The following is a 27,676-nucleotide window of genomic DNA, read 5'->3' on the forward strand; positions in this document are numbered from 1 at the left end:
ACTTAGAAGGGACCACAGAGCATGATGGAAATACCTTGATAAATGAAGTGTGTTGCTGAAGAGTAGCAGATAGAATCTGGGTGATGGTATAGGAGTGCGGATCATGTAGTCAGACCATGTAAAGTAACCTGGATGCTGGTGCATTTACTCCTCACAGAGTCCTGAGGCACCTTACAGACTTGCAAGCATATTTTGACATCAACTTTTGGATATTAAAACCCACTGTGTCAGGTTCACTATGTGTTATCCTCAATTGACAAGTGTGCATGCACACTCACACATATATACCACCCATTTATGAGTTTGGTGCTGGGGTAAATTCACAGATAGCAGGGCCAAAAGATGCAGGGCCTGACACATTTTGTTCTTACCCTGCATATATTTGGGTCTGCACAGATAACGTAACAAACAGAATGACTGTGGACTATTGTTTATGATGCCACTATTTACAAGTGCTTCCTCACTATGGAGGGGGGTGTGTGTGAAGTGTGCTTGCATCTATATCCTAGCTTACTATTTACAGAAACGCTCTCACATGTGCACCTCTATACATATATTCAGAAGGAGACTTTGCCCACCGAGGGTAACACACTGGTAGCACCTGATACAGTCGGCTCCTCTATATGAAATTCCATGCTGTGATATGCCTATCAGCTCCAATTGTTTATGGATTGATCGATGTTCCCAAATCTGCTAAAGTCACAGAGAAAGCATGGGAGATGAGGATGATGGGATTCAAACTCAGCAAGCATCACTGCTTTCTTCTTTCTCTTTAAGCCATTGAATGCAACCCAGGTGTATGGCCCTAACCTCAGATACATTGTCAAATGGAGGAGAAAGGACACACGAGAGAACTGGAGCAACAGAACAGTCAAGGGCGATGTCAGCCAGTACACCGTCACGCAGACACCTATCTATACACCCTACGAGATCAAAGTGCAAGCTGTAAATGACTATGGAATGGCTGCAGAGCCTGAAACCATCATTGGCTACTCAGGGGAAGATTGTGAGTATTCTTTCAGCAAAGACAGCTTGGGCCACAGAAGGCAGATTCCCTTCCCCAATTCTCATTTATCATTGCTAAAGGGCAGTCTTGCAAATCAAGACATGTGAAGATCATTTCTATGAAAGGTCACTGAACTCCAGTGCCAAGCACTCTGCTATCTCATTCTAGAGTGCAGATGAGAAGGGAAAAGTAACGTAAATCTCCAGAAGCATCTAGTATCCATATTCATATTCACTTAACTCCTTTCAGGTGTTTATTGCCATTTAACACCTCTTTATGTTGAAAAGCATTTGTATCTTAACTTTCCATTTAAAAATGCTCAAGGTGGCTAACAACACACATGAAAAACAACTGAAACATGTCAACAGTATGTAACAACAATAACATCAGAATATCAATAGTTCATGGGGCAGATCTAGGGCAGGTAATAGGGTTACTGTACTAGCTAATATAAAAGGAGGTAGGCAAATGAAAGAACCAGTATGAAGTAATATCTGAGAACTGGACCATGGATACTTGGTTTCAAATCCCCATTCGGCCATGGGACCCACCTTTGGTCAAATTACTTATTCTCTCTAGCTAAACAACTTTGCAGAGATGTTGTGAGAAGAAAAATGGATACCAACTCGAGCCTGTCAGTGGGATGTGTATCTTTAATCCATGGTCTTTGGGGAACCCACAATGTTTGGATAAGTTGTTCATTACTACCTAGGCTTAGCACTAGTTGCCAACTCCAGCTCAACTAAGTTAATCCCCTACCCCTATTCTGGGGTACAGTGTTGGCATTCTTCAGTGAGCCAGAGCTGAGTATTTCTATGTTTGAATGGCCCAGAAAGACCAAGACTGCATAGGTCCATAACCCAACACTCAAAAGCATTCACAGTCCTTCTGGAATGCAAGTAAGAATGCTATTTGTGTGTGTGTGTGTGTGTGTGTGTGTGTGTGTGTGTGTGTGTGTGTGAGAGAGAGAGAGAGAGAGAGAGAGAGAGAGAGAGAGAGAGAGAGAGAGAGATGGGGGGGGGACTGCTTTCCTCTGCTCATAGCCATTTGTCTTCTAAAATGCAGAGTATCATCCAGCCAATCTGAATTATGTTTGGGTTCTACCGATTTCAAGAGGAGACTGAAACACATGCTTAAACATTCCCCATTGAAACCTGTGGAACATAAGAGCACTTCACTTAGGTTGAGTAGTGCCCTCTGTCTTTAAAGGAGCATTCATCTTCCCGAGGCTTTATTCATATTTGCTTCATGTTTTGAACACCTCCTAGGAGGCTTGGAATGAGTCTGTTATTTTGCTGTTTTCTGTCAATACAGACTGAAACCAAAAGATTCTGTAATAATGAACCCTAGTACCTTATAGCTATTATATTGGTAGAAGGGAATAATAACTAAAACATGTCATGGGATTACAGTTTTCTTAGCAAATAAACTTATCCACAGAGTGTTGCTTCTGCACTCAACTTGGAAATAGGTGATTCCTTGTCACCGTAGTAGCCTACCATGCAGAGAGTTCATGGAGCCTAATGCTGTCTTCCCAGCTGCGGTGCAATATATTTGGAGATACCAATTCCTAGGCAGTATAGCAGTGGTTGGAGTTCCTGTCTGATAGGCTTCAGCATCCAAGCTGAGGGAGGTCTCTCTCTATAAACATTGTATATATGGGACAGTCCCTGGGAATCCAATCTAAGGTTCTATTGCAATGATTTAAAATCCACACCTGTATTGTTCCAGTGAGTTGGTGCTTGTAGCATCAGAAAGCAAATTAATGGAAACCACTTATTAATGAAATTATTTTTAGTTACAAATGTACTGTCCCAACAATAAGGAAAAAGTGAAGGGAGTATAGTCTTTAGGCAAGCCATTCTCTATATTATAGATCAAGAGATAGAGAGCATTTTATCAACAAAAACACAAGATGGAAACGTAAGTGACACCGAGCCTGAAATAACCTGTTGACAGTGGCTGAGATATGGCAATACAGAGGTATAAAACTGTAAGCCTGCATTTCCTCTGGAGGGTCTATTGATCCTGATTTTGTGGGGGAACATTAATAATATCTTGCCAGATGGTTGCATGTGATTGAGGTTTCAACTCCACATCCTGCTGGTTGGCTAAAGAAATCCAAGCTTGCTAGCACATGTAAAAGTCATTGTCAATTGCATTATTAGTTCTTTTGTTACGTTTTCTTAACAGCTGCAATGTGTCCCATTTTTTTAGTTTGTACAGCACCTTATACCTGTTGTCCAGGTCAGTTGTGCATATGCATTTTTTACAAAATGGATATTTCCTGTTTGTAATCTATCCAGACAGTATTAGCTGTAGGGAAGACTAAAAATGCAACAATTGAGTAACTGTACTACAAATGGAAATACCCCCAAATACCCAGATCCTTCCTACGTGGAGCTGTGTCCAGCCCATTGCATGCTTTACTTCCCCTTTCCCCTTCCCCCTTCCCCCTTCCCTTTAGTGTTATCTCTGTTCTTTGAAGTTTTCTCTCCTCATTTTCCACCCACCATAGGATGAAGGGAATTGTAGAACAAAGGCAGGCACCGGCGTGGGGTTCAGTGCAGCAGCAGCTGCTGCCACCCCTACTGGGCCCAAGCATCATGGCCCATCTCCAGGGATCATGCAAATGTATCGATTCATCTTTCTTTGGCCACCCAGCCATGCAGGCTGCTCTGTCACCTCCCATCTGGTCCCTTGTGCAGCCAGTCTGCTTGCCAGAAGCCCCTGAGTCTGCTAGAGCCTTTCCGGCTATTTAAAGAGGAAGGCACCCTTGAAAGAATAACAGGGAGTACAGCTCAGGAATAAATGGCACAGGTAGCTTGTCCAATCATGAGCTGCTCTGAATGCACTAAGCAAGCAAACAAAAACCCTTAAATGAAATGACATTGAGAAGAACTTTACTCCACTATGCCAATAATGAGGGCAAGGCAGGCACGGCAACATGTGATTATCTTCCTTATCTTTCTCGATAGACAACGACAGGTGGCCCAATCTCATCCAGCTGCTTTGGCAAAGGCAATAGCAGTAGAAGAGTGCCGTGGACTGTTTTAGGTGATGAAGCAGACAAACCTGCTTCAGTTTCTTAGCAAAGCTTTGCCCTGGAAAATACTTCTGAAGCCCTTTGGGTGCAATCCTATACATGTTGGAACAGAAAAAACTCTGAACATGCACTCTTGCTGTTTACATAGACATACCACAGGTTGGGGTGAGTGCCTGTTCCAGATCACTGGACTTCTCTTGAAACTGGCTTTGTTCATGGCATGTACACATGCCACTGCTCTGACAAACAGTTTCTGCAGATTTGGACAGGGCAGTTAGGATTTCAAACTTCTGCAAATTCTGTTTGAGCTGAGGTGACCGGTGAAACAAAAAATGTATACACCAATTATGACTCTGTTGTATAACCTAATCTGTTTGACACTGCTCTCCATCTTTAACCTATTTCACCTGGAAAATGGAAAAAAATGCATCTGGATCCAATCCATAAGGTTACGGTTTTCTTCTTGGTTCAGTGTTCAGTGATGCCCACATACCAGTGGGACCATCACCAGTACAATGAGGAGGAACTGGAAATGAACAGATACACTTGTTGCTGAATTGGAGTGGTGAATGCTACGCATGGGAGGACCTCCAGTGTGACCAGTCCCAGTCTGGAGACTAGCATTTCCACTTCTTTCCAGACTGGCTTAGGCAGTGCTAACCCCCCGTTGCACAAATGGTGAATCCTGTTGGTACAGCAAAATGAAAGGCAGCACAGAAGCCATGCTGGATGCCACCCCAATCTTTAAAATACTTGTTTCTATTGTGATCCTGCCCATCCTGTCAGTCACAAACATTTTCTCGCTTCTGTGAAAAGTGGAGAAAATGCTACAGCTCTTGCTCCCAGCTGCGGGGGAAATGTACCTCATGGGATCCCGTGGAAATGTTTGCCATTTAAATATCAGCTCTGTGTTAAGAAATTGCTTTGATGACATTTTTCTAAGAGCCAGTAGTTAAGTCCTGCTGCTCGTATGCATTGTGGCCATGTTTAAGTAGGCTTGCCTCTATCAGTGCCTCTCTACTTCTGCTGGTCAGGCCTCTGAATTGCAAAGTGCTTAAAGGGTCTCATGGAAATGACTCTATGGCTCTCGCATGAGCTTAATTTGCTGCTGATGTAACATCGCTGAGTTAAGAGCATTCTCGCTTTCCATTTAGTCTGTAAATATGGCTGCTTTCTGTTAGATTGACTGCAACTCTGTTAAAGACATTGTAACACTGTGAGTTTGCCAATGGGGCAGATAGAAAAAGTAAACGCAAGGGGGTGATCATAGGATGGGGAAATCCTGCTATCAAGCAATGACATGGTGAGCACCTCCTATGCTCCACAAGATGGCAGCAGGTGTATTTTTGTGGATGATGCTGCCAGTTTCAGGGGAGTCTTCAGCTTGCGTTACTTGCTTTAAGTAAAGCAAATCGGGCGGTTTTTTCACATTTCGCTTTGTGCTTAATCTCTGTTTTGCTTTATTCCTGACCACATAGATCCTAAGGCTGCTCCCACTGATCTTAGACTCAAAGTTGTAAACAGCACAGCAGTCAGCCTGCAGTGGAATAGAGTGTACCCAGAAACCATCCAGGGACAGCTTAAGGAGTACCGAGTGAGCACAACCAGAAACAAAACAGTTTAACTATTAATATGGCTAACCCTGGACACTAATAACTGGTCACTTTGTCTATTATACAACAGGGATGACGACAGAAGTACCCAGCAATTGCTACATGGCAGTGAAAGCTGTTGTTATGTAGGCAAATATGGATGTTCAGCTGGGAAAAAAGTACTAAGTTCAGATTTGTGTCGTCTTTTTTCCCAGTTTGGAAAAACTAACGTGTCTTACTAAGACATACTATTCTTTTACTGTATTACTTTAGGTAAAGTACCATAATGTCTAGAAGGGGAAACTAGGGTTTTTTCACATTTCTCTCTGTATTTAATCTCTGTTTATATTGCTCCCACTGAGAGTTTAGTAAATGATCATCAGCCCTTGCACTGAAACTGTTGCCATTGCATTGAAATTAGTGAGCCAATGCTGGCATCCTTCCAGAATCCCAGGGAAGCAGAGCAGTAGAAATTGTTTTTAGGTATTTTTTGAGGAAACAAGGCATGGCAGTTACCTTTGCTCTCTTTAAATAGGGAAACAAACCTGAGTTTTCTTCTCCCGTTGTTCAGATCCAATATCCTCTCAATGCTTACTCTAAGTTGGGGTTTCCCTCAACTTAGAGTACATCTAAGTGAAGTGGTACATCTCTGCCCCTTTTTGTCTTGTAAAGGATTATTGTGCTGGAGGTTTTTTTCACATTCTTGTGCTTTCAGTAAGCAAGATAAGACTTGCTCACTGATTCAAGGAGCCGGAGGTGATTGCTTGGATACCATCTTAACCAATTGTATCCAAAATCCCATGCTTTGTGGTATAGACTTTCCTACTTATGAGTGTCTGGCCATTGCTTGTCAGTTGCAAAGGCACAGTTTTGAGGAGCTGCTATCTTGTAATGCCCTTCTGCTAACAAAACAAAATGGGGTTCTTTCATCACTACGAAGATCACAAATTGGACTATCACTGTGAATTAGAAAATCAGCTTCTGAAATGGTTTCCGCTGACTTCTGTGTCATCCCCAGTGTGCATTTGACATACTTTATTCATCGTGGGTGCATCCAGACTAGGCTTTACTTTAAAACTGCCCTGATTTGCTCACAGAATTTTAGGAGGGGGACCAGATGAAGGTGCCCTTGATTTGTAACTTCTCTATTTATTCCCATTGCCTCTTTTTTCCTTCCACATAAATCTCTTAATAAGGGGGTGGAGTGGGGGACAGAATAGCTGCATCATAATTTTAATTGATCATGCCTGGAGCCCTCCATCTGGAAGCACCCCAACCAAGAAATGATTTGTGTCGACCTAATCAGAATTTAAATTTTGTGCTAACTATGAGAACTAGAAGGAGTCCCCCCCTCCACGTGCGCGTGCACACACAAACACACACTGTATTGTATTTTCAAGGTCATTCTTTTTCTTTTCCTATTATCTGCCCTATCAAAGAGAAAACAAATGAAAACCTACCTAAACAAAAAGAAAGCATGGATTCCCAAAACTTCTTAAGACATGAGCAAAGATACACTCTAACCATTTTCACATTTCTCAGTCCTGTAACTTTTCCTTCTTGTGCGATTTGCTTCTCTTTTTTTCTGCCTCTGTGGAGGAATCCAGTAGAATTATGGTTTCTTACTGGTCATGAGTGAACCTGAACAGAAAAAGAATTTTCATTGCTAAATGACTGAGCAATCAGTGAAAGATGGGAGGAGAGGTGCAGTGTGAAGAGTGAAAGCTTGGCCTTTTCATTTAGGGGGCGGACTCTGTTGGCCTTGTATCTCACTTGCCTGTTTGATTTTTGGCAAATCCAATTAATCTCCATGTGCTACAGTCTCCCCAGCCATAAAATTGGCAATAACAACACTGATTTCCTCCTTCCCTGTGTGGAATGACTGGTGTACTTGAACTAATCATTGTGTGAAAGAAGAATACGCATAGTGATTTTGTTCTTGAACCCCAGTAATACCCAAATAGGAAAAGTTTTACTTGCCTTACATGTTTCTTGAAGGCTTATTACTGGAGAGAAAGTAGTTTGATGAAGAATCTTTGGGTCTCCAAGAAAAAGCAGTCTGTGGGTTTTACTGGAGACCGGACACGGGGCATAGTGTCCCGGCTGTTTCCTTACAGCAACTACAAATTGGAGATGGTTGTAGTCAATGGGAGAGGAGATGGGCCTCGGAGCGAAACTCTGGAGTTCACAACACCAGAAGGAGGTAGGTTCCTGCATAATATTTGCTCAGCTTTGCAGGATTCTGCCCTTTTGTGGGTGAAACGTGGGTGGGTTCAGAGGAATGTAAAAACACTTTAAAGCAAGGGTGTTGAACCTCTTTCAGCCTGGGAGACAAATTCAGTGCTGGAGAAGCTCTTGAGAGCTGCATTCTAACATGGGTGGTGGAGCTAATGGCAGAAGGGGGCAGGGTCAAAACATACCAGCCTCTTGTAGCTTAAATCTTTTGCTACCAAGGCATTTCAGTGCTTTAGATGCACAAAAGAGAGGGATCTAAACGATCAAAAGTTGGGGTTAATATGTGGGGCCAGAGAAGTGAAAAATGGCTGTCTGAGGAACCCCATAGGGCTAGACTGAATGCCCAGGAAGGCCAGAGTGGATCCACAATCCTGCAGTTCCTCATCTTTGCTTTAAAGTCATTGGCATGTAGACAAATATTTGTGTTAATTCCTTTCCTGGTGTGTGAGGAATACCTAAGCTATCTTCTGGCACCACTGTACAATGACTGTACAGAACACTGCACTATGTCCCCCTCCATTATATGGAGCATCATAAAGGTAAATCCAGTAAAGCTCTAAGGAGTGGAATAAGCCATGAGTACAAGGAGGCATTAATCCCTGCAATTTTTTCTTACCAGCCTTAGATTCATAATCTGCTATAGATTGTCATAGACAAATGAATTGAGCACCTGCAGAAATAATTGAAAAAGTTCCAGGAATACAGTGGCCTGTGATATCAGATTTATTTCTAGTTCTGTTTATCTGCTATGCATTCTTTTGTAATTGTATGCCAATTATATGTGTCTTCACCATACAAGCCAATAAGATCTGGGATCTTGGAAAGATTTTGCCATGTTGTAGGGAGTACCTAACTGCCTTCCAATTTTCCAATTCTGTTCCGTTCTTAACATGTTTTAGAATGGATTTGACTGTAAAACTGAGAATGCTGCCTGTATTTGCTTTCACAGCTGGAATAATTGTGTTTTCTTTCCTCTTTTTCATCAATGCACATAACTGTCAATGTTGTTTACAGTTGCCATGTTGAATCATTCTAATGGATTGTGCTTTGATAAACACCAGAGCCCATTGCTGAAAGCATAGGAATTCTTGAAAATGCAGAACTGTACATTGGCATCAGTTATTGTAATACTAGAATGTTCTTGCTAAGAATTGCTTATGGATACATCTTTAGAAAAAGTGGCTCCTAGGGGGACATCCAGTGGTGTCTGCCTACAAACAGAACAACTGTTGGTTTAAACAGATTCACTCTCTCTTCTGAAGCTCACTGCATGCCCCCCAAATCTGCTCTGGAAAATTAGATGATGCTTCCAGATAGATTTGGGGAAGAGGTCAGGGTGAGGAGAAAAAGGGGAAATTTGTTGCTCAAACAGAAATCCACAAGTGCGATGTGAGATGGAGCTCCCAGTTTCTCCTCCAGCTTTTACTGCTTTTGAAAGCAGATTGAGTTAAGCCTGACTTTTGCATACTGAGTGATAAGCCAGAATTCATAAGCATCAGGCAGAAGCCTGAACTGAGTCTATTTTCTGTATGCTCTTATAACCATTCTACCTGATGAGATATACTGCATATAAGCAAGCCTGTAAAATTGGGTAGTTTCAGCATAAAACTCTAACCAGCTATAACCTGGCAAGGAAATATTAAAAACAAGTTGATTTAAATATAATGACTGTATCCTGTAAAATTAATTGCATTTTTAATCAGTGGGCAATAACACAAAATCTGAACCAGTTTAGTCTCCAGTTGCATCATGTGAACTCTAAGCAACATACATACTTTAGGTGCTCAGTATGGTTTCCCTGTGTACAAAGTGCAAAGAGAGCCAAAATCGCAATGGCTATACATAACTGTTCATTAGAAGTAGCACACTGATTTAAAATGTGCTTGTAATAAAGCACTCATCTGAATTAGCCGTATGAGGGATAACACGGACGGCAAAATCCTGCCATGCAACATCCACGTTGAAGAGCTAAATGAGCAAATAATTCTGTGCAAAGATCGTCTGTGTGATGCCACGTGGGCAGGCAGCAATGGTGGATCAATTTATGATGAACTGCTGAATCAATACATTGTGCATCATTTAGTAGCTAGCTTCTGAGATATTGTAGAGTCATCTTCTGTTCTCCAAAGAGCCTAGTAGCAGCTTGAATCTTAATTGTCCAGCATCTTCCTAAGTATTCCAGGTGTTTTTGCCCTCTGGTACGGGTCAGAGTTGGGATGGTCTTTGCCCCATTAAAAGCTTCACTCACATTCAGTGCATATTTAAGTTGGAGGGGTGATTTCAACAAAATATGTCCAAGTACCTCCTTCGCATGTGCACCATTCTTGCTGTACGATGGTGATTTAATGTTAGCTGTTTTCATTCCTTAAGTCCCACCTGCCCTCTTTCTCCAGTAACAGCTGCTATCCCATTTAAACCTCTTAGATTTCAGTGAGAACCTGTTACGTGCATGGAAGAAGAGACTGCAGGTGCTACATGACCCTCCTGGGCAGTTGGTAGACCTGCCTGGTTATCACCAGGTATCAGACTGAGGCCAGTCTTCAGTTACACACCTACATGGGTCAGCCCAGACACCCGCTGATCACCCCAGGTTACTGTTCATTGGTGAGCAGCCTACAAACTGTTGGGAGCTGCCACTGCTGCTTGACTCTTAGACTGAAAGCAATGGACGGGGCTTGGCTTTGGTTACACCAAGCTTGTCACAAACAAAATGTGCCCCATGTGGCTGAAAATTTGTCATTTTCTGTCAATTGCTGCACTGGTATTTTGAGCCTAGGAGACGTGATGAAAGGAAACAGTTAGGGTGCCATGTTAAGGAGCTAGTGTTATGAAATCCACTAGTGCAGCAGATTTAGCCATATAGTTCTAAGGGTAAGACGAACTGTGTCTTTAAAATTCTACATAAACTGCACCTGACAACAAGCAAGCTCACATGCTCCTCTGGTCCACTAGAGGGCAGCTTGAAACACATCCATGATTAAATGCATATGAGATATACGAAAAGCAGACATATGAAACAGTAGCTCAGTTACCAGTTCTGAGCATTCTGTTGCCTTAAACAGTCTGCAAAATCGTTAAACGGCTGCTAACAGGTTCTCTGTGCCACCAGTATCCAACTTGTTTGTGTGTAGTATTTTACCAGTGTGCATTTTCAGATACAGTACCTTATATGTCTTTCTCCTCTTCCCTTCTTTCTCCTGGACCCATCTATCCCTAAAGTACCCAGTGCCCCAAGGTACTTCAGAATACGCCAGCCAAACCTGGAAACCATCACTTTGGAATGGGAGCACCCTGAACATCCCAATGGCATTCTTATTGGATACACTCTTAGATACCAAGCCTGTATGTCCCATACTTGCATTTTTGTTTGTTTTGTCTCTCTATTAATCCACAATCAGAAACGCTTTGGAAGTTGCATGGCATATTCTAATACAGTAGTTTCCCTTAGGAGTCACTAACAGGAGTCACTAAATGAGGAATTTCTTTTTTGTCCAATTGATTCTTATTTATAAGAACCCTCAACACTAACAAATCCATAACAAATCCTATAGCCTTCCCCAGTCTGGAGCTGGGCATTGTAGTGCCTCTTTAGGGACTAGCACAATGTTGTCTTTGGGCTCCAAGCGGGTTAGAATACTTGTCAGGACTAATTAAGTTCTTCCATCTCAGTCACCCCAAGTTCCCTGGCTGATTTTGTTTAAATTAACTCTTAACATTAATATGCATTCAGCTTACACAGTGTAGCCAGTGCTTCTGTCCAGTACTGTCCTAGGATGAGAGGTGATGAAATGTGTAGCTTAGCATATTTCTTAAAGCAAGACTGAAGCCTACACAGCCTGCCTCTCTCTCCAGTTAACGGATCCAAGAGTGGCAGAACAATGGTAGAGAACTTCTCTCCTAATCAGACAAAGTTTTTACTCCAGAGGACGGACCCCATATCACGCTACAGGTTCAACCTGCGTGGCAGGACACAGATTGGGGAAGGTGAGCCTTCCACGGGGGAGTCACCAATTCCACTGAATGAAGGTAAGTCAAAAGAGGGCTCCATGGCCACCTTGGAGTGTAAGAACTGTGCCCTGGGGAGCTGGAAGTGGTGACAGTGTTGAAAGTTTTCTAGGATCTGCACATAGCTTAGACAGAAAAAGAACTCCTGGTATGAATGGAGCCAGACATGTTTCTAGCTATGTATCTGTGGCCATCGGCTAATAAATGCCTTATGAGAATAACTTGTGAAGACCTGGTATCCCTATCGGGATAAACACAAATCACCCTGGGTAATATAAATCCAAGAGTTCTGGAGCAGAAGAGTAGAGTGTTGCTCCTGCAGCTCATCCTCTTCCCAACACCCATCCAGCATCCATCCTCTTGTTGGGAAAGGAGGAGTCTTCCTTCTCCATGCAGATTTCTATACCACCGGCGGGAGAGACCTATTTGCACCCTCCCCTCTTCAGACATTTTCCTAATTCTTGGATACTGAGATGGGAGGGAAGCCAGCAATAAGAGTAGGGCTTGTTGACACAATCCTGCTTCATGCAGTATTGACTGCAGGATTTAGACCGCTCAGGTAGGGCTCCTGTTAATCACCTATGTCTGGATCCTACTAGTGATGGCAATATATACACCTAGTGATGGCAATATATATATACTTCATGCTCCGTCCTTTGCCTCTCAGCATTGACGGCGAAATTCACCATGGAGTAAATGATGTTCCAGACACTTGCCTGTCGCTGCAGTCTAGCTATTTTCTGTTTTCAAAAGAATGTAGAGACTATTGATAAAGGGTTTTTTGAGTGATTTCCCACTGCTTTTCTTTTGTGAGATGATATGGCATAATTATTCCACCTGGTATGTGATGATACAGATTTTTATTTTGGTAAAGTACCTTTAAAAGGTCTTTATATTTCAAAGAAAGAACTGATGAAAAAGTCGTAAAGCAGCTTTTATTCAGAACTTCTCAGTGTTATTCTAAAGCCCTTTTTTAAAAGCCTGTATTATTTTTCCCCATTCCAAATACTGGAAGAATGAGGTTTTAATAGCCTTTGTTGTTCAATGAATGTAGAACTGATGTTAATGTATTTTCTTTTACTCCTGATTGATGTTAAAATACCTACACAATTGCTACCATTTCCATGGCATTTTTGGTCCTGCATTCATTATTTCTATTTAAGGCAGATGGATTCAGCCTTAGCATTTTTAATAATATGTATGTTGCAGAAAAGCAATTTAGAAGTACCCTAAATAAATATCCAATACTGTAATGACGAGTTGTGTTATTTGGCCCTGAAAGATAATTTTGCAAAGGTTGTTGCAGCTTTAATAAAGGCTAAGCATCAGTAAAGGGCTAGTTTTAAGCAAGTTTTAGGCAATACTACTACTTCTCTCATGCTCTTTCTTTTCAATATGTGCTTTTATGACACAATGCTATCCAGTACTAACAATATTCCAAGCTGATCAATCTGCCAGTAATAGTTTGGCAGTACTAGTTAGTTTATCATATTTTGTTCTTATGTTTATTTATGATAGTTTTTCTATTCTTGGTCCCAGTATCACAAGAGATTCCACTACCATAATTCCACTTGCTATATAATTTCAGGTGTTAAGTTCTTTTCTAAGTCTAATTTATGGGAAAATCCGTTCAAATGAATTTCCATTTTCTATTTTTTGATTTTACTGACATTAACAATTCCGTGCATCTTAGCTACCTATAAGTCCATTAAGTATGATTTTCTTCCTCTTTCGTTCCTTCCTTTTTTTTTCTTTCCTTGCCATGTGCTTGAGACTAGGATCCATCAGCTTTCTACTGAATGAGTAGAAAAGGAAGGACTGATTGACCTGATAAGCAACTTGAACTCCACCTGAGTTCAGGCCAAGAAGAGAGGGATTTGAATCACAGCTCATAATCATCTTTCCCACATTAGGATTCCTGGCATCTAACTAGGCAGAAGAGGGATCCCTTCCCCACCTAGAGCTGCCTAGTTCCCAAATAAAGCTGTGTATGCTATGTGGTCCCTGCCCCCCCCCCCAGATGTTTGGAAGGCTCTCATGGTCAGTAGGCACATCCCATGGTGGATGCCTTTGTTCACTCTTAACCTTGAAGAGGAGTGCATTGAGCTCAGCAAGTCACCTGAGGGTGGTGCAAGTAAGACTGGAGTTGCAGGACCTTGGACAGCTCCAAGCTGGAAGTCCTAAAGAGTCCTTTTATGCTGCTGCTGCCTCTTTTCCAGGCAGTGGCGAGCTTAAAGCGACAGTCTCCTGGCCTGGAACAAAGCACTCTATCTCTTCTGCATAATTTCCTTCCTGGCTTATTTCCTGAACAGGCTGTTTGGCAAAGGGAGCACAAGGTCCCAGGTGGGGACGTGGTAGGTTCCTTGGGAACGTCTGGCTCCAAGGCCTCTGGGAATCCCTGTTCAAGGCTCCCTTGGTGGACTGCTTGTGCCCTGTGAGTTTGTCAAAATGTGAAAGTCAGGAGGTGGAAAGAGGGAAATCGCTCCCCTTTCCTTGCTGGTTTTACTACTGCCGGTGGAACAGCAGCAGCAAATAGAGCCCTTCCCAGGAACTCTTGACTGAAGTCTTATATTTTTACAGAATCCACCTGGAAATAGTATTATATGATAATGCAGCATCATGAAGTAGTGGTGTCCATTTTCTCACTCCCCAGATGGATTCTGGGAAATGAAAATGGCAGCCACTGCCTGTTTGGAAGAGCTTTGCTTGCCACCACAGCCAAGTCCCTTGGTTTGATGCATTTTAAGTCCCTCCACCCTGAAAAATGGCCAACTCCCCCATTTTATAGCCCTCAAAATGAGGAGTTGTGTAGGGCTGACAATGCATCCTGCTTGATCAAAGTATCTTGTCAATTTTGAGAGAAGTAGAAATAAAGAGGTTTGAGAAGAGCAGAAAAATTTGCTAGAGGCATTAGGCAAGTTACCCATTATCAAATTGATAGTATGCTCATTAGTAAGGTTCATTGATGACTTTAGGCAATCTTTTATTAGTGTCTGTAATGATAGTTAACATTGACTATTTCTCAGCCAACCCTACCTCATAGGGACTGAGTTGCTTTGTTCCTAGTCCAGAACGTTAACCACTGGCTATCAGCTAGAACAAGATTTTTTTAACTACTCTCAGTTCCTGTTATGAAATAAATATAAAGCATGTTTAGCTGGCTTACTAAATGTAATAAAAAGGTTCAATAATGGTTTATCTTAAGTTTGATATTCAGCAAGGAACATTTGTACCTTCTGGAAGGAAGGAAATTAAAAATTGGACATAACATAGTGCTTTTGAGGATGAAATTAGGCACTTTGTAAATAATAAAACTAAGAACTAAATGATGATATAAAGACCCCTTTGAAGAAAAGGCAAGTTTGAACTAAATGCATTGGAGTAACTTATATGTGTACAGGAATATTTGTGGAAAACCGGAAACTGCCTCACAACTACAGCTTAAATTGTTGGAAAAGTCAAAATGAGAAAGATGCTTTTCTACCTTCCTGTCTACATCAGACATGTCCCTTAACAAGAGATATCAGAGGAAAGCTAAAAAAGTAATGAAGAGGATTTTAAGTATAATGTGTGCTTTAATTTGTTATATCTTTCAATATATGTTTGAAAAGTGTTCTCTAGAGAAAAAGAACTGGTTATCTATACAATTACAGCCTTTAGAATTGTATATGCCAGGGGGTAGTTTGATTAGATATAGGAAATTGTTGACTGACCAATTGAATGCATTTGAAAGAAGAAGAAAGACTCTCGATGCTTATTTTAGAAATATTTTATCCTTTATTAGTTTTTGGTATGCTAATCAGCTGGATTACAGTAAACCAATCAATGAACCCAACATCAAAGCATCCCCGAAATCCCCATATGTTTTCATGCCAGTATGATTTTTTATGGGTATAGGGAAAGTTATAAAACAGATGTGTTCGATCGCCTATATGCCATGCAAACTGCAAGAGACAAACTGGAAATGCAAGATGGCCCTTTCCCGTCACCCTAGTAATCAACCAATGACCCTCACTAGGAAAATGCATCGACTTGCATATTCATGGTAGGATAAAATACTCTTTGTGCAAGATCTGTCAAACTGAGTGAAAGTTCAGGAGCCCTCAGGGAAGGGAAAGCGAAACAAAGCTGGCTCTTAGCATGCTGTAGCTTTTTCAGAAAGAGCCCAAATTCAGTTTGGTTTCTTATTTTATTTAATGGGCTGTTGCTTTTATTCCCCTGAACTGTAATAGGTGGGAAATTTTTTTTCCTTGAATACAGTTTTTGAAAATGCATCATTTCTCATTGATCTTTAGGGAGGCAGGCTTTCAGCATTTTTTATGTAGTAACAAGGATTTCTAAGCTACTTGGTACACTGAATCTATTTATAAATAATAATAATTTGGATTTTGCTTAGAATTTGCAAAGCTGCATAGGGAAAAAAAGGTGGATATTTTAACTACCTTTAACTAAAGGATGATATTTCTAGATATATTATTAGTGGATTTGTTAGATGTTGGCAGCCATGTTTTTGAAATACTGTTAACAATCTGAATTGACCAAAGAGCCATAGCACACAGCATTCTAAAATATATTTTCGTGCCTATTTTTGAAGTAGGGATTATCTTTTTGGCTATAAATACATTGGCTGCCTTCAGACATAACAAATCACATTTTTTGTTATAAGAAAAAACCAAAGTGAGTCTCAGGCTCACACTCTCTCCTCTCCTTTTGCTCTCCTGCACATATAGAAAGGGAAATAAGATGCTTCTCAATGTAATTGGTAGCAAATCAAATATATCCAAATCGTCAAACTATGTTTTGGTAAACAGCATTTTACAAATCAGGATCCCAAGCCACAGTTGAATTCTGTCTCAGGATCCTGGTTTGATTGCAAGTGGTGGTTTGCATGAAATCATAGATTTGCTGCATTTGGATGAAATGGCAAAGAATGGTTTAGTGTAAATTAGAAGGGGATGCTTCTCTTATTTGCAGAGGAAGAAAGAAGGGAAGGAGGAAGCATGTAAGCCTGATGCTTCTTACGGATCATTTTTATAATGACCAAGCATGGTTTGTTATCACATCTAATCTGAGGAAGGTGCTCTGTTACTGAAGGGTGGGAATTCATGGGACCCTCCAGAAGTTTTTGGACTGCAGTGTTATGGCTATGCTGGCTATGGACAATGGGAGTTGCAATCCATCAACATCTGGAGAGCCACATATTGCCCACACTGGTAATAGTGCATGTATCACAGCGTCTGCCAGCCTTCTGCATTACAACAGAAGCTATCTCATGTTATGTAAAATAACAAGAGTCTGGAAAAGGGTGATGTATTCACAATACCCTTTTCCTCCCAAATACCTTGTACCTTTCTTGCACTGAAAATAAGCAACAGCTGCATTGCATCAATGAGACAGAAGTCTGTCAGCCTTGCAAGACAAGTGGAGCTTTCTGAAAAGTTTGAACTGCAGTGTTTCTAACATGTGGAAAACTCTCCTGGTGCCTGTCCTGGCACTGGGGTTCCTTCTCATCTGTACCAGCTTCCAGCTGTAACCACCCATGAGCTGAGGTGACTACCTGCCTGTTGACACTAAATGCAGGAATACTTTGCATGCCGTTGTTATTGTTTGTTCCAAGAAGCCTGCAAAATGCTGAATGGGATGGACTTCAGCACATGGCATCTGCAAAGGTCCATGCATGCCTCAGTGTGAGAATGCAAAACTGGAATTCAGCAAGGATTTCTTCCGTACTTCGCTGGCCCTTAGTGGAGCCTCCAGTGAGGTTTTGCAGGCTCTTCCAATAAAAGCCGAGGTGTAGATCAGTCTGAGTATTAATGAATACTGAGCAGTCTCTGTAGGCTGAGCATTTAGGTCCATTAGGCAATGAGCAATCTGCCGCTAAGCATTTAGAAGTGCACTAAAGAATATTGCCCAGATCTCTCTTCTCCTCCAAATATGAAAACGGCATTTATAAATGGAAAGAAAGATCTATCCAAGCCACTGCTTCTCATTCTCACACACATGATTCAAGCCATGGGATTCAAATGCAGTACGGTATCCTTGTGGTCATTTGCATGCTGTATTGCCTTGTCCATCACCAGCGCCTGGCTTGCGATTATTGACTTTAAAGCCACAAACTGTGCAGAACTTTAGTCCCTAGAAATTAAGATAAGGGAACCAAATCTTGCACTGGTTTGAGTGGAAGTTGCAGCGGGGCAGCCGTGGGAGATTTGAGTGCTAATACATCTTTTCTTTGTTCCAGCCTCAGCCCTCCAAGTGTCTGTGTCATGTCTGTGATGTGGTTTTTATATCTCCCTGTCTTCTCTCTTTCCCTCCTCTCCTCATGATCCCCTTCTCTGTATTTGGCACGGCACCTTCTGAAGTACTCCCGACCTCAGGTATTGTACCAGCCAGCAGCATAAGCAGGCATGGGGCAGTGTGAACACAGGCTTGGCTCTTGGGGCACTGGCAATGTATGAGCATGCAGCACGTTAACCCTTTCAAGGGGGGGCGAGAATGTTTAGGCAGATGTGCTGGTGCGTGTCGTATGCTTTCCGAGTAGGAGAGAGCAGGCCATTGAAAGGGTTGACCGTAATATTTGAGCTGCCACGCATGTGTGCATGATAGGCTTCCGCTGTTGGCATTGTATTTGTTGTTGCTACCTCTTAACAACACTGAGAAACAGAGAAGTCATGCCCATTTAAGCACAACAGGAGAGCCTGGGAGAACAGAAGGGCAGCTGGGGGATGAAAAGCTCAGCCCCCCGTGCATGCTGCTGAAACCGTACACGTGTCCTCTGATCTGTGCTGTTTTCCCCATACTCTGAAGGGACGCGTGCTCTCCTATAGGAGAACTGACCCGCAGGTGCCTTTTCTGGGGGAAAGCCCTGGCAAGCCAGATACGGCTCACTGACCTTGCCTAGCCCATGCCTGCTCTCGGTCGCAGCATTACAACAACTTAGAGAGGCAAGGGGGCATGGCTAAAAAGAAAGGACTCCCCCTGAGCAGATTTCAAAGCGCTGCTCCATGTAGCCTGGTGGCCACTGTCTCCTCCTGGGTGCCTGTTCTTTCTTCTGTAAAACTGTGTTCCAGTTTCCTTGATTTCAGAAACCCACCTCTCTGGAACAGCATCGGTTTTCCAAAATTATCATGGAAGGAGGCACATTTTTCACTGGGTGCTCAACAAGAACTGGGGGTGGAGGGGAAGATGTTCTGTTTGCCTGCTCAGAATGTGAGTCTTTGTCTGTGTAGAGAATATAGGAGCAGGGATTCTTCTTTACAGACTCTGAGCAATACAGTGATGCTTTCTTCAGAGTTTACCTGCACGTGGGCCAAAAGGCCACTGCAGAACCTTAGCTCATGCAGGAGAGAAGCCTCTGATCAAGTTGAAGATGTGAGGAACTTTCTCTTGCCCAACCCAGCCAGCAAGCACCAGAAAACGAGAACACATCTCTTGACGCCGCCTTATGCAACCTGCACTCTTCCCATTCATTGGGACTTTGGCTTGTCTTTGTAGCAGCCACAAAGTCTCCTCACCAGATCTCCTTTTGGCTAGGAGAATCTTCTTTTGGATGAGTCAAAATCTGGAACTCTGGAAAACATGGATGCAGTTTGGAGTCCCTGGTGTCCTGGGGTTGGCTGTACTTTGGGCAAGAAAAACTGCACATTTCTTGCAGAGTTTACAGAAACTGCTGCACTCACAGAAACGGGGAAATACCCTCTCTAGACTGCCTGTCCTATCTAGAACTCTTTCTGGCCTTGCACTTGGGCATTTTCACCAAGTTTGCCTTGTACTTCCAAGGATAGTTCAACTTTTCACATATGCTTTTCTTCACCATATTTTGTTGCAAATGTCTCCTTGATTGCTAACACCTTGCAAAATTAATTTTCTTATGTACGGACCTTCCTTTTCCCCTTCCCTGTATTTTTATTTTCTAAAATACAAAGGGTAGCAGATGGATCTGTCTTGTGAGTTAGAACACCAAAAGTACAATATTTCTGCTGAACGGGGATGAGGGTCAGGCCTGCCATTGTGCAGAGCAAAGCAACCTGTAGCAAATTCAGTAGGAGAGCAGCAGCAGAACCATCATTCCTTTGGAGCTGCCCTGCTGCTCCCCTCTCTTGGAGAAGAGAGCTGTGCATGCCACCCACCTACCCTGGGCCCTTGGAGCAAGCCTTCTGCCCTCAGGCGCACATGGACTGTGCTATTCCATCACCGGGACTGGGATAAAACTCATCCGCCGGTCCTGCTTCTGTGTAGAATGAATATGGGTGCCCCAGACAGCAAAATTCTTTGAGCTGAGTCTGAGGGTAACCAAGGATCCACAAATGTTACATTGGGCTTGACAGGGTTGGCCCAAGGTCTTTTGCTCTTCTGGGTAAATTGAAATCTCCCTGCCCTGCCACCCATCTCTGGACAAACGTATGTCTTACTGGATGCTGATGAGCAACATCACCCATTGCCCCAGATGTTGTTTTCTTTTGTGTGCATCACGCATCTGTTCCTTCATTGCACCTCCACATTATAACTGTGTCTGTGTTCTAGGAAGATGATGGACATCTGAATACCCTTGAAATATAGAGGTTATATAACCTAGCCAGCAAGCTGAGGAGTTGCCCCCATGAGGTTCCTTTATGTAAATAGACTCTCAAAATACAGCTGAGGTAGCTATGCCTGGGATCTTAGCGCTCCAGGCAATTGCCTAGCTTGCCTCTGTTGAGCTGTTCCTGAGGTTTGGGGCCAACCATTTCTATTATTGCAACAACACTCTGATAGCTTTGTTTGTTTGTTTGCAGGGGTTGTTTGTTTGGTCTTGCTAAGGAGAGGCAAAGTAAGTGCTTTACATTTGTATCAGTTGCCAAGCAAGGAAGCTTAATTTGCGAGAGCAAAGTTCAGTGTTTGTAGCAGCCCTTCCTGGACCATGATATTTCCTGCCCTTCAACCCACAGCATTGATGCTATGTCCTAAAACAAGGCAAAATGGCCTGGCCCCATTTTGAAGTAGGCACTCTGCTTTCTTGAACTGCTTTTCTTTTTGTTTCTTTAAGTCATTCCTGTTGTAAAATCTACTGGAGACTTTTTTGTTCATCACCAGAATTAAATTGCTGGTTCCTGCTGGTGATCTGTGATTCCTGTATTTGTGGGCCACTGATGTCAACTAACCTCATGAATGAACAACACCAGTCAAACCCAAATTCAACTCATGAAGTTCCATCCAATTTTATTTGGAGTTGACCCATTGAAATGGTTGAGGGACTAACATTGGATACAAACCATTGATCAATTTGAAAATGTATGGCTTTAATAGTTCTCTGTGACCTGGTTCTGTCTCATCCTTGCCAAAATTTTATTTTTGCATGTAGATGATGCTGGATTTTAAAAATCATGTCTTCACTTGGCTTTTTTGTTTCAGTCAGATCAGTTCAAGAATGACTTTTAGAGCTTAAAATCAGATGCATTCTTCAGTGGAAAGAAAATCATCTTAAGTGGTTTTTTAATTTTTTTCAGAAGGAAGAACAAACATAATTGTAGGTTTTTTAAAAGACTCACAGACAAAGCAGTTTAAATGTGTTTCTAGTTGCATCCATGGGAGCTTTTAAATGATGCAAAGAATCATTTTTGATTCATACCACAAAGAGATACTTGAATCGAATTACTCAATTGATGTAGTATTGTTAGATTGAATTGATGTAGTAAAGTTAATGAGTGGAAAGTGGAAAATAATAAGAAGTCCTTGAGTCTGCCATTTCTGGAGATATAAAATTGATAAACCCATATCAATCTGTACAGGATGCTGTTTGCTCAATAGAAAACTTTGAAGATTTAAAAGCTGGCAGTGCTCCTCAGCATATTTTGTACTGATATACAAATGAACAGAATAAGGCTATAGTGAAACTACAGAGGTTACTAGACCACTGTGTGGAAAGTTCTTGCATGACCTAAATATAATGACCTTCCTAATTTCCATACAGGATGCCCATGTAACACCACATTTATGTTACATATGTTTAGCCCATATGTATAGTTGTTATATTGGAACTTCTATACAGTAATGCATAAATATTCTATGAAAGTTGACATGAGTATCATGAACAGAAAGTGCTTTGCACCATGTTTTCTTCATTATGTGCTATTTACTATCGTATAAGCCTGACCTAAGGTTCACTTTAGGAAAAGAAAAAGGGTTGTCATTCATCACATACACTTAAAGATGCAGCAGTGAAGTCTGAGAAAAAAAGACTTTATTGGTTACCCCCTTCCTCTCTTGCATGCCTGCTTTAATAGTTTCTTTGGTCTGCTAAAGGGAAACTGCTGTTGATCTTTCCTGCTACATCACAGAATATCTCCGTAGTAGCAATCAATCCTAGCTCCTTCTCAAGAAAGATTTGCTCATGTTTGACTGCAGAGTAAGAAGTTACACCAAAATTGAGGAGAATCTGACTTTTGGCAATTTTTAGAGAACAACTTGTAGATTTTTTTGTTCTTTGCCCAAGAAACAGTCTCAACTGACTTCTGTGGAGGAGAGCTGCATCACAAAATAGTTGGGATGCTGCTATGTAAATTATACTGAACATAATATTTACAGACTAGAACAAGAAAATTGGTCAAGAAGGAAGGATTAGCTATCAACTGGCACAAAACATATCCTTTTCTATTCTTTCCCCACAAGCAGAAATGGAAGATAAGTCTAGTGCTTCAGTCTTAAGAGTAGAAACTGACCGGGAAAGATATTAAGATGATTAGTTCTTTACCCTAACCTTATTTCATTCCTCATAATTGTGGTTCATTCAATCTGGCACTGTCGTATCACTTACTGAATTACTCTATGTACGTGCCTTTTTGCAGTCATTAGATCTGGAGAAGATTGATGGGTCATTTCTCTTTCAATTTCCTCCCACTACCAAATGGAGGGGGGGAGGGGGAGCCCTCTCTTGGAAATTGCTTTGGCTCCCCATCAGAGTTCATAAAATATTAATTCAGCCCCTCCTAAGCCTGTATGTGCCACACATGCTCTCTGGGAAAGTGGTTATTGTAATCTAACAGCCCATTAGAACCTTCTTTAAATAATTAAATATTGTTATGCGTGCAGGTCGTTGGGTTTTCTTAACCCATGCTGGTATTAGATATTTAGAAGTCTATAGCCACTTTTTAAAATACCTTAAATGATGAAGAAGAATTTGAATTTACATTTATGGTTTTCTGGCATTTATATTGATTAAGCAGAGTAGTGTCCATGTAAGCAAATGAATGGATATGTAATAGGTATTAAATATACAAATACATAGAGGTCAATAGGAAAGCCTTTCACATGCTGTAACATTCAGCTCTGGACCTTTCGGATGTTCCATTTATTTGAGAAAAGAAAGTTAAGGAGATTAGACAAAAAGCATGCTGGGTTAGAGATGATTAACAAATATGATACCATATCGGCTTAAATTTTATTTATTCAGTCTTATTTCTAAAATTATTTCTCAGTTGACTTTCAGCCCAAACAGAACCCAAACTGCCTTACAGATCAGAACTTTAAGGTAGTTTAAAACTTTCAAGCAAGTTGAGAACAAGAGTAGAATGATCTTAAAAAACAAATCACTCAAAAGGATTGAACAGTTTAGCTAAATCAAGAAGAGAATATTCTTCTGCCTTGATACAAATAATTTAACGGCAAGGATAATGAGTGAAGTTAGGATAGTCCGTGTTAATATGATTATCTAGTTCTCTTTTTCTGCATCCACACACTACACTAGATGGACGCAGGCCCAGTAATAAAATATCCCATTCAGTAGACTCAGCTCCCAAATTCTCTGCTTTTCACAGCCAGTGAAAGACAGCAAGATTTGTAACTGCATGTGCAGGTTGCAGTCACTGAACATTAGTAGAGCCCCTTACTCTGGGGAGAATCATTATTCAGTGAGGGTCCCTTGGTTTCACTTACTTATATGTAATCACTCAGAAAGCCTGACATCTGTTGTGTGTCTCAGTGTCCTTGAGCTGGACTCTCATCACCATTCCTGTTTAGCACAGGCACAGAGCACATATGAAGGCCTCCTTATTCCAGAAGCGCCTTCTCTAGCAGTGTAGTTACTCAAGGCTGCATCACTGAGGACCACGGTGCACATTCCCAGCAAAGAACACCACCTTCTTGCAAACGTTAATCCTCGCTGAAGGGTAAATTGTACACAGTAATGGTTAGAGCAGGGGTGGGGAACTGGTGGGCTGGATGTGGTCCTCGCAGCCTTCCCATCCACCACCAGCAGTTTAGCTAAATAAAAGCTTCCACTGGCTCTTTTTAAACAAGCAGCCACAAACTCCAGAATGCCATGTGTGAGAGGGTGTGATTTTTTTAGACAGGTTACAGCTGGGTGAAAAAGGGTTAGCCCTTCTCAGCCCACTGCACTGTGAATCCTCCACCATGAAAGCTACGCAAAGATAGCCATTATTTTTTAAGGAAAGTTTCCATGGAAACTTAAAAAAACCAAATTGCAATGCATCAGCTGGGTCCTTCGAAGGCCAAATGGCCACAGCCCCTTATGCTGTGTATATACTGCCAAAAAAAGAAAGAAAGACAGAAAAGACTTACATAAGATAAGGCTGCAAATAAGATCTTCCATGTTCATATGTTTTTGAGTTCCCATCTGCAAAATGAAGAAAATGGCAATGTTTCTCCCACATGGGTCAAGATGCAGCTTCAGCTCTTGCATCACACCCCTCAGGGCCTTAAGATGTGAGAGGAGTGTGGCTCAGGTGCTGATTTTCCTTCCACCAGGACATTCCCCGGTGCTCGCATGACTCGCATGGATGGCAGTCCCCTCCCCATCCAGCTGCCTTGTGCCCATTACCCTCCACGGTCTACCCATAATTTCTCATCCGCCACAAAGCTCTGCTGCATATCAAGGGCACTTTATCTTTAATGTTCTCTCATTAAGGGGTTGGAAATCAAATGAGAAAACATTGCCCACGTTTTCCCTTATGTCTCTAGCAGATGAGCATCTTTCCGGCATATATTTAATATTCAGATGGAAATGAAAGTGTGGCTTTAAGTTATCTGAGCCATCAGGGGAGGATTAGGCCTAAACCCACCATGCTTGGAGGGGCTTTCCCTCCCTCCCCACCCACTCCCCAGTTTTATCTTCTACTTCTGTGCTTATCCATCTGGACTGCTCGCTTCTCTTGATCTTTCTCTCCACTGCAGGGTACCCATCGGCACCTGCTGAGCTAACTTTTATTCATCCAATCATATGGCCAAAAGATTCTACTCTTACCTGTCATTAATCTTAATGGCAGGATGGATTGGTTCCATTTCCTTTTTATTTTTTTTAAGTAAACATTAAACACTTGTTGCTCAGCCATTCCCAACATGGTGCCCTCCAAATGCATTAGACTGTATCTCGATAGTAGCCATCCCAGGTGGAGGAAGGCTACTATAAAGCTACTAGGCCGTGTGATCTCATTCTAGGTCTGTCGATCATTCCAGTTGCACTGTTCTGTCCCTGCTTTCCATACTTCGTGGCACAGCTGCTGGACACAAGCCTATGCTAGAGGCTGCTAGGGGTGGGGAGTTGTACCTGCCTAGAGCAACATTCAGAACCTGCTGGAGCCAAGCCAGTGAAAGGTTCTGGTAAAGAGGGGAGTCCTGACAATGAGGCTGAGTCCCCTAATAGGCCATGCCAACATCTTCTTGCTCAGCTGCATTTTTGACCACAAAGGCAGCAGTTTTTATTTATTTATTTATTTATTAGGGGAACTTCTATGCCGCCCCATTTGCCGAAGCAATGGTACTGTCCACTCTTGTGAGCTGCCACTTTTTGTCCATGTTTTGGTTCTTCTCTCCCACTCTTCTCCCTTTTTACTTTTTGTTACAGGGGGATCTCTCATTTGTGCCTTTCTTCACCAGGGCTCACAGCGTATCTCTTGGTTGCGCTACCAAAATGGGTGGAATTTTCAACCAGGAAAAGAACATGAGGGAAAGGATGAAGCCTGCTACTCTGCAGTGTTGTACCCTAGCCAGCCGCCACCATTCTGGCTGCTCTTCACATCAATAGGTTCTCCTACCTCACATCCAGCCTGGCCTAGCCACCTACAGCATGTTTGTGATCTGGCCAGGAAAGTCCTTTGTGAAAACATGTTTGGGCACTTTTTGCTTTTCCATCCTGCAAGTGCCAGCACTGCAGCCCTGAAAGTGCTTTTAGCAGCTATTTACACATCTTCAGAAGATCTGTTCTCGCCTCATTAACACATCACCCAGTACTCTTCTGGGTGCTGTTCAAAGTGTCTTGTAGTAAAGAACCCTAAAATGCATATGCAGTCATCTTTCTGCTGTTGCTTTCCTCCCAGCAGGCAGAGCTGTTTAATTCTGCTGTAATATCTTCCTTTGGTTTTTGGAATCTCCTTGAAATGAAGTGTTAACTAGGTATAGAGAGTTGCCACTTTCTCTGGACTGAAAACCTGTGCTTTATAAGTGGCCATGTGTGCTACTGTTCAGAGGACATTCCTCTGTTTGAAGGGCTGTTCAGCCGGTTCAGGCTTTAAGATAAAGAACCGAAAGAAGGCAGAGCTGGTCCTTGAAGTTGTTCATCAGCAGTTACCACCTGGGCGGGCAGGCACACAGGTCAGCTGGCCACAGGCTTCCATGTTATGGTTGGATGCGTTGTATTTCTAGGTAAATTATTTCTATCCTGAGAAATATTAATTCCTATCTATAGAAATGTTTAGAGGCAAGGAGCTTCAGAGGAATGGAGCTGCCATGCTGAAGGCTCCTCTTGGGGCTATACGGCCATCAAGACACCAGGGCATGCCATCTGATGACCTCAGAGACCAGACATGCTGCTAAGGGGCAGGCAGTCTCTCAGGTATTCTGGCCCCAGGTTGTTTCAGGCTTTATACCATGGTATTAGGATTAACCCTGGCCCAGTAACAAATAGGCAGCCAGTGCAGTTTCCCCAGCAAAGGAGTGGTATGCTAGAAGGGGCAACTCCTGACAGCAGCCAAGCTGTGACATTCTGCATTAGCTGCACTTCTGGGTCTGTCTTAAAGCCAGCACATAAGGGCACATAAGGGCACAGGGCACATCAGGATAATCCAGATGTGAGGTTACCAGCACGGCCAAGCTGTCCCAGTCCAGGGCAAGTGATAGCTGTTAAAAGTATTCAAAACTGCCATGGTCACTTAGGACTTCAGTGCCAGTGATGGATGTAGGATCTCCTCCAGGCTATGAATCCGGCCTTCCCGTGGGAGTGAAATCCCATTCAGAGCAGGCAGTGAGCTGATCTCCTAGACACAGTCACCAAATCTGGCTTCTGTTTTGGCAGATTTCAGCTTCAGTTTATTGGCCTCCATCCAGCCTATCACTGACTCTAGACACTGATCCAGCCCTTTCACAGCCTCACCTAATGCAGATGTCACAAGGGACAGAGTTGTGTGTTGCCAACATTCTGCTGGAACGTGGCTCCAAATCCCTAATGACTACTCTCAGAAGCTTTTTATAGATGTTGAACAACACTGGGAACAAGATGGTACCCTGTGGAATCCATAGCTCAATGGCCAAGGAACAGTCACACAATGTTAGTCTCTGAAATTGCCCCTGCTTGTAGGACTGAGCTTTTTCTACACAAGGCATGCATTGTGTGCTTCTCGTTTTTTCTGTCTAAACATGCATAGGAGTGTGTCCTTAACCTTCAACGCTGTGGAAAGATTCTGAAAGGATATTGTCGCCCATCCAGATTCTAACCAGGCCTGACCCTAATCCAAGATTAGGCAGGATCAGGCACTTCAGACTACTTCTTAATTATAATGTTCATGCTTACTCTGTGATAGGTAC

General features: G+C 42.3%; 1 protein-coding gene across 7 annotated transcripts in view; it reads left to right on the top strand.

Moving 5' to 3' along the window:
* Positions 1 to 27,676, top strand: part of NFASC (neurofascin) — a 206,407-nt gene that overhangs the window by 144,589 nt on the left and 34,142 nt on the right. For 5 of the 7 annotated variants that reach the window (XM_044445748.1, XM_044445768.1, XM_044445759.1 and 2 more), the window contains 3 exons: positions 778 to 1,006; positions 11,099 to 11,221; positions 11,732 to 11,905. In XM_044445748.1, the coding sequence (XP_044301683.1) occupies positions 778 to 1,006; positions 11,099 to 11,221; positions 11,732 to 11,905 (526 nt within the window). Of the gene's footprint in view, positions 1 to 777; positions 1,007 to 5,530; positions 5,647 to 7,642; positions 7,848 to 11,098; positions 11,222 to 11,731; positions 11,906 to 18,246; positions 18,262 to 27,676 lie in introns of all 7 variants that reach the window. The other 2 variants (XM_044445788.1, XM_044445778.1) reach the window with 2 other exon arrangements.

The sequence above is a fragment of the Varanus komodoensis genome, unplaced genomic scaffold (genome assembly GCF_004798865.1).
Source record: "Varanus komodoensis strain SLA01 unplaced genomic scaffold, ASM479886v1 scaffold1, whole genome shotgun sequence".
Lineage (NCBI taxonomy): Eukaryota > Metazoa > Chordata > Lepidosauria > Squamata > Varanidae > Varanus > Varanus komodoensis.